Genomic DNA, 8,089 nt, shown 5'->3' on the forward strand with positions numbered 1-8,089 from the left:
CGAGTGGGGCTCTTTCAGCTGCGACTGCCACCCTGGGTACAGCGGGCACAAGTGTGAAAAGGGTGAGTCATGGGGCTCTATGGGAAACCTTTTGTTTGGAGGCTGTGTCTGTGTGAGTTTTGGGGTAGATTGTGTGTTTCGGATGGGTAGTATGTGAATGTGTGTGTGTGTGTGTGTACGTCTGGTTGTGTTTATGTGTTGGTGTACAGGTATGGTTGTGTGTGTAAAGTTATTCTAGAGTGATTGCTCTTTTCCTCTTTGACCGAGGAGTACAGTGTGTGTGTGTGTGTGTGTGTGTGTGTGTGTGTGTGTGTGTGTGTGTGTGAGTGTACGTGTGTGTATTAACCCTCTCCCCTCTCTTCCCCCCTAGCTCTACCAGAGTGGTCCTTTGGCAGAGACAGTATGTTGCGGTATCAGTTGAGGGGGGGCGGGAGCCCCCGCCGCACACACATCCAACTCCTCCTCCGCACGCGCTCCTCCTCTGGCACCCTGCTCTCCATGACCTCCCGCGACGCCAACGAGTACATCATCCTGGAGGTCAGTGTCCTATGACATCACAAGCGCATTGAGTCACATCTTGTGAGAAATGCGCTATACAAATAAAACTTGATTCGATTTGATCACTCACACAGGATAGAACATCACTGAATTTGTCCTCGACACTGCCAACCTTGAATTTTTGACACATTTCTTAAAATCATAGAACATATATGTCATGTATACAGTAAGTATACAATTATATAAGATTGGAGTGATTGATGAATCTCTCTCTGTCCCTCTGTCTCTCTCTCTCTCTCCATCCCTCTCTCTCTGTCTCTCTTTCTCTGCCCGTCCCTCTCTCTCTCTCTCTCTGTCTGTCCCTCTCTCTCTCTCTCTGTCCATCTCTCTCTCTCTCCGTCCCTCTCTCTCTCTCTCCATCCCTCTCTCTCCATCCCTCTCTCTCTGTCCCTCTCTCTCTCTGTCCCTCTCTCTCTCTGTCCCTCTCTCTCTGTCCCTCTCTCTCTCTGTCCCTCTCTCTCTGTCCCTCTCTCTGTCCCTCTCTCTCTCCGTCCCTCTCTCTCTTCGTCCCTCTCTCTCTTCGTCCCTCTCTCTCTCTGTCCCTCTCTCTCTCCGTCCCTCTCTCTCAGATCGTAGACGGGCACCTGTCCGTGCGTGCCAACCTGGGGGACGGCGCCCACTCCCTGCGTCTGCAGAGTCAGCGGGTGGACGGCGGCCAATGGGTGCTAGCCAGCCTGCATCGCCACGACAACGTGTTCGGCCTGCGTCTGGAGCAGGGCGGGGGCTCGCGGGAGGTCAGGGCTCGGCTGGGGACCAGGTGGGAGATGTTGGTGCACCCGTCCAGCGTGCTGCTGGGGAACGCGGCCCTGAGCCCGGGGCTCCCCCATGCCGACTTCCAGGGTAAAGGCTCCTTTGTCTTCCTCCACCTCTTCTTCTTCTTCTTCTTCTTCTTCTTCTTCTTCTTCCTCCTCCTCTTCTTCTTCTTCTTCTTCTTCTTCTGTCATTTCTACTCTTTTTTTCCAGAGTAGTGACTGGAGTGGGGCTCTTGTCTTTTTGTCCCTTTTTCGTCTCTCTCGTCTCGTGCCATCCGCTTCTCCTCTCTTCTCTTCTCCTCTCTTCTCTTCTCTTCTCCTCTCTTCTCTTCCTCCAACCTTTTAGTGTGAGTAAAGGGCAGCGAAAGTGAAAGTCTCTCTCTTTTACCTTCCTCCTTCTCTCGCTCTCCCTCTCTCCCTCAGTACTAAATGCATATTAAAGATCTCTCCCTCTCCTTTTCTCTTTCTCTCCCTCCCTCTCCCCCTCTCCCTCCCTCCCTCTCCCCTTCTCCCTCCCTCCCTCCCTTTCTCAGGCTGTCTGCGGGACGTGCGGTTGAACGGACACTCTCTCCCCCTGGACGGTCAGAGTACAGAGTTCAGCACGGTGCTGGAGCGCCGGGGGGTGACCTCAGGCTGCCACTCAGACGCCTGCAGCGCCAAGCCCTGCCGCAGCCCGCTCTACTGTGTGGACCTGTGGAGGAAACACCAGTGCAGGTACACACACGCACACGCACACGCGCACACGCACACACACACACATATTGTACACACTCACTCTTACACGTTCACTCAAACATCACTTCACTCTTTCTCCGAGACAGACACACACACCTATTCACACACACACACACACGCACACGCACACACACACACACACACACACATATTGTACACACTCACTCTTACACGTTCACTCAAACATCACTTCACTCTTTCTCCGAGACAGACACACACACCTATTCACACACACACACACACACACACACACATACACTCATTACCATGGCCACAATAGGCTAATGTTAGCATTGCATTCTCCACTTTTTTTTTTACTTTCTCCTCCTCCTCCCAGGTGTCCCGGCAGTCAGGTGACAGTGACAGACGAGCCGTCCGGCCTCCAGCGCTGCGTCCCCTCGCCCTGTGGACCCTCTGCCTGCCGCAACGGGGGTGCGTGCCAGGCCCTGGGCACCGACAGCTACCAGTGTCGCTGCGCGGCGGGCTTCAAGGGCCAGCGGTGCGAGGTGGGTCAGGTGAACGCCCACCGCCCGGCCGCCCTCAGCCCCAGCTCCATCCTAGCCATCAGCATGTGTCTGCTCGTCTTCTTCGGTAAAGACCGCAACTTTATTTGTTTTGTTTTGTTTTGTTTGTTTACAAAAATGTCAAACAAAATCATGTGCAAGGAGAGGGGAAGAAACTGAAAGCGGAAAAGGGTTTGTTGTATGAGGCTCATAACCCTCTCTCATATATATATGTAGCTGTTCTAGTAGCAGTGACAGTGTGGAACCAGAAGGGGAGCCATAGTAAGTTCCAGAAGAGAGGCGTCTACCACATCCCTGCCGAACACGAGAGCTGGGAGGACATCCGAGAGAACATCCTCAACTACAACGAAGAGGGAGGGGGAGAGCAGGACCAGGTACACATACAGACACACACACAGACACAAACGAACACACACACACATACATACACAAACAAGCACACACACATCGTCGTAGTCGTAGTTGACTATCTGTGCAGTATAGTACAGTGGATTGTGTACATAGCCTCTATTGATGTAAACCAGCTCTTTATCTTCTTGTGATTTTATGCATCTATGCTTTTTCCAAAATGTGTTTCTTTTTTCCTTTCTTAAACACCAGGGGAGCCTCCCCTCCTAAATTTCGTTGTTTGGTACCTGTACTGTAACAATGACAAATAAAGTCTATCTATCTACATAGGCCAGACGTTGTCACGTCAGGCCAGATGTTTTCTAAGAGTAAAGGCCAATGCACACGGCGTGCGATTTTGTCGCACCGCCAAATTCGATTCCATTGTTTTGAATCCATCTCAATGAGACAATGCACATGGCGTGCGATGCGATATTGTCGCACGACAACATTCGATTCTCCATTCACATTCATTCATTCATTGGCGTGAATTGAGAATCGAATGTTGTCGTGCGACAAAATCGCACGCCGTGTGCATTGGCCTTAACATTAGTTTGAGTGCCTGGCTTATTGGACATTGAGTGTAGTTTCAAAATGTACCACTTGGTGGCATCATTGGCTTTTTAAAAAATGTTTAAATTATTGTTTGAAAGTGTTTTTGATTGATTGATTGATTGATTGAAAACTTTATTAGAAGATTTGCAGAAGTAGGTACATGAAAGTACATATTACATACAAGGTCAACTAACAGGATAAAAACCCAAGAAAGCCACTGGCTTATTTCAATTGGGGTCCTTGATTCTCAATTCATCGTTACATGTAAGTCAGACAAAAAAAAAAAACTAGTACTATCTACAAGATAATACAGACAAATAACTAGCTTTGAGCTTTAATTAAAAAATGGCTGAATATTGCCACTAGCCTGATTCTCACACAATCTTTGATCCCCAACAGCCATTTTACAGAGAATCATATATTGACTCAGATTTGGTTCATTCTACACCTTTCCATCCCTCTAGAACGCCTATGACATCACAGAGCTGAAGAGGCCCCTGTGCTCCAGCCTGTCCCAGTCCTCCTCCTGCACCACTGCCCCACTCATCAAGTCCTCCCAGGGCTCCCAGGAGGAAGTGCACCCCGCCGGGTCAGCCTGCAGCTCGGGGGCCCCCTACCTCCACATCCCCCATCACCACCACCACCACCACCATGTTAGCAATGCTAGCTATGCTAACGAGGCTAAGTACTCGAACGAGGCTAACGCTAGCTCCGGCGGCGCCGGCCACTGCCCCATGGACTTCAAGAGCTACGTGGCGCGCATCATCTGGGAGGCGGACAACGACAGCCAGGTGCTCCCGCCGGACAGCTACCACGTGTGGTGCATCGAGGGCGCCGGCTCCTCAGTGGGAAGCCTCAGCTCGCTGGGCTCGGCCATCTCCCACGGCAACAGCGAGGACGGAGAAGCCGGCTTTAGTTACGATCGGCTGTCACACTGGGGGTCAAAGTTCGAGGCGCTGAGCGAGATGTACGAGCGTCCGGAGCTGGCACTGACGTATAGGGACGCTGTGAGCTCCAGCCAGAGGAGGAGCCACAGTCAGGACCACCTGCCAGACCCTGTAAACCGCCATCACCATCCACAGCAAACCCTAACTGACTTACAGTAATACTTGTTTATGTCTGTGTGTGGTGCGTCAGTGCCGCTTGGTTGTGAGTGACCAAAGCACATAGAAAATGGGTTCCTGTTGATGTGTGATGGGTTTGTATAAGCTTTATATGGTTAGAAGGGGGGTTGAACGTCACATTGAGATGAGGAGGTTTATTTATTGGCATTACATGGACTGTATTTATTTTATCGTCTCAAGTAAGGCTCTTCTACATCATATGGAAGATTTTTAACTCAATGTCATGGGTGGTTCAATCTAAGTTAAGCCTATTATTTTTGGGTGTGTTATAAAGTTATAGTTTCAGACTTCTTATTAGATGATGACTATAAGTCACGAGGAATGGTTACGTGGATGTCATTCTTAGACTTATCAGAGAGGTTTCACCAGGTTTTTTTCTTTTCCAACATTCTGTCCAGTGAGAATTTGGGCCGCCATTTTATTCCTTCTGTATTTGTCTTCACACAACGGGAGTTTGAGGTATATACAAGGAACAATTTATGAAAAGGGAACATGTTTTGACATTTTGAAATCTATCAAAACCACATCTGCGCAATATACAGTATATGAGTTACAGGTAGTTTATAGGCAGCAGATGTTTTGTTGAGACAGAGCCAAGACTACACTCAAAAACAGTATTTTGACTTTTCCTTCCCTTTTAGGTCCAATTGCACTAGTGGATGATTCTCAGTCCCGTCAATGGAACTGCGGAATCCATTTGCCAAAAGAAATAAGTACAAACATTTAAATGCTGAAAACAACAAAAGCCCAGTCGGCATGCCTGGTCAAAAACTGTTTCTTGGCAATGCAAACGTGTATTATAGAATATGATGATAGGTTTAAGATATAGGAAACAAATTATTTTTCTACTCCAATATACTAGATATCATGAATCTAGTTGAGTTCACCCCTGATTGTGCACTGTGTTGATGTGTCGTACAAGGACGTGGTGGGTGGTGGGTTATTTTCTTCTATTTCTAGCTCTATGTTGGTACGAAGGTTGTGGTGGCATGTGATGCCAATCATTTCTGACACTTCCTGTGTCTATCGTCTTGGAGATGAGAGGACAATGTGTCCCCACAATGTTGTGACAACGTCTGATGAATGTAATTGTGCTAAAGTAGCCAGGGAAATGTCCATACAAGTACAGGAGTATGCTGGGACATAAAAGGTTGGGAGTTATCAAAGAAAAGGCGAATAGTACAATCACATATATTCAATTTGCCTACAGTTGTCTCGAATGGCCTCATTTAAATAGTTTATTATTCTATTTTTGTTGCTATAGGTTAATGAGAAACCCAAGACACAAGCTCTCCAAAAATGTTGAAAAAAAATGTTGAAAACAAGTCTAAAAGAAACTGGTTGTCTGGCCATTGCACAACGAGAGAGAACTTGATTGCTCCTTATATGTAGTGGATAGCTGTACAAATAATTGTCCATCCGTGTAGAGGTACTGTGATGCACTGAGGGGAAATTACTACATTATTTACCACACACACGCACACACACATTCACATACTGCGCTACACACACAAACACTGATAAACACGCTTTTAATCCCCTCAGTCTAACATCTGCTCACACTATCCAAAATTCAAGTGTCACTACTAGAAACTGTACTCAAGCTATGTATCCAAATCAAGTTACTGGTGGTGCCAATTATTTGCTGGTTTCTGCTCCATAGCCTTAAATGGTTCAATAACAAGGGATTCAATTAAATTCCTATTATTGCATTTTTTCCAGTTATAATGGGTATACATGGCTGTGTTCATATAAACAGTCACACACGCACATTCACCTGCAAACACTATTTGTGTTATTCTGCAAGTGACCCCCACTCTTTGTACCTCGACAACTAACCAACATTCCCTCCTGCCCATTGTATTTGGGAATCAAGGCCCTTGCCCCATGTTATTATGTATATACAATGTACATATGTACGTTTTATAGCAACCTAACGTCAAATATCCCTTTTGTATATGACTTTTAATAAAAAATTACTTTTCCTCAAGGCAATGCCATTTGATTTAGTCATTTTCTTTCTTCCACATTGTGTAGTTATCTTTCACCCACCATCTGGGAGTGTTGAGTTCATGTGAGTTTATATTTCAATGGTAAAGACAATGACTATGTCCTGAATTAATTTGTTCAATTTGATCACCTAAACTCATACTATCTTGAACGTGAAGGTGTGGCCAGTGGAGGTGGGCTGCAGAGGCTTTGTAGCCAGCTCCACCACAAGGCTCCTGAGGGCAGTAGGGATCAGAGGACAGGCCCAACGGAAGGCAATCAGAGAACTGTCCACTGCAGCAGAACGGAGCAGTCACTGGCTGTGGCTGAAACGTAGGGACCCAACATGGGCTCCCAAATGACCACGTGGTGCCACCGTGCGACACACACCCAGGCCTGATCAGCCTGTGGTGGGCCAACCTCGGCAGAGGGTGTCTTGTGATAACTGGCCGAAACACCCAATGAGGTCGGGGACCACAACTGAAGATGTGTCGTACTGGTGGCACCACGTGATCATTGCCAAATTCCACTCCACCCAAGAGGACATCTCCAACTCCACTCAATTGTTGTGCTGAATATTTAGGGATTTTAACAACCAGTCCTATTAAGAATCCATTCTAATATAATACATGGATTATGTTATGCTAGCTAAATGAACCAGAAGATGACATCAAACATTGTCCAGCTGTGATGCTGTGCAATTAATTTGACAAGGACAAACATGACATCGGCAGACATCAGTCATGTCAATCAGACGTCAATTAGCAGCTCACTCAGAATGAATGAGTTCAACTGACTCCTGGTCAGACTGACCTGACTGTGAGATGGTGCAGCTGTGTGTGTGTGTGTGTGTGTGTGTGTGTGTGTGTGTGTGTGTGTGTGTGTGTGTTTAGTCTTAGCATGGGGAGAGACTGCCCTCTTATGGTGAAATTGAATATTGGGTCACAGTCAGAGCCTATTTAAAATATTTATGCTGATGAGACAATACAACTAAAAATGAAAATTACCAAGATTCTTATTCATTTTCAATTAAATACTATAGCTACCGAACACGAAGGAAAGGAAATGTTTAAGTGAAATGGAAAATACGAAAACAAGACTGCATTACAAATGTCACAGGATGGGAGGTAATCACACCAAAGCACTATGTTAAAAAGTAAGACAGTTTCACCATCACAGAAAACTCCTGATGACATCTTTGACTCTACTGGTGGGCATTACATCTACATTTGTACATCTAGCTTTTCCGATTGACAGGAAAATCTATCCAAAAACAAGTGCATTCTTCAAAAACGTATGTAAAACCCTTCCTGTGCAGATTTAACAGCAATTATAGTGTATCACCCACTCCATCACCCACTCCATGCTACTGAGAGCCATCATGCTTGGGGAATGTTAGAAAGAGAAACAAAGTTGAAACACGGTAACGTGATCTGGCACTGAGATTTACAACAGAACATCCTCA

The 8,089-nt window shown here is 46.5% G+C and overlaps 1 protein-coding gene across 1 annotated transcript in view; it reads left to right on the top strand.

Annotated features, from left to right (window-relative positions):
* LOC308166622 (putative neural-cadherin 2) overlaps positions 1–4,617 on the top strand; it is a gene marked incomplete at both ends in the record, with an annotated part of 139,282 nt that extends 134,665 nt beyond the window's left edge. The window contains 7 exons of the mRNA XM_080540951.1: positions 1–62; positions 371–537; positions 1,128–1,398; positions 1,844–2,024; positions 2,383–2,636; positions 2,786–2,943; positions 3,976–4,617. The exon at positions 1–62 is cut by the window's left edge and continues 119 nt beyond it. Coding sequence (XP_080397077.1) covers positions 1–62; positions 371–537; positions 1,128–1,398; positions 1,844–2,024; positions 2,383–2,636; positions 2,786–2,943; positions 3,976–4,617 — 1,735 coding nt within the window. The remainder of the gene's footprint in view (positions 63–370; positions 538–1,127; positions 1,399–1,843; positions 2,025–2,382; positions 2,637–2,785; positions 2,944–3,975) is intronic.
* Between the last annotated feature and the right edge of the window lie 3,472 nt (positions 4,618–8,089).

Source organism: Nansenia antarctica, assembly GCF_963989245.1.
Source record: "Nansenia antarctica genome assembly, chromosome: 10".
Lineage (NCBI taxonomy): Eukaryota > Metazoa > Chordata > Actinopteri > Argentiniformes > Microstomatidae > Nansenia > Nansenia antarctica.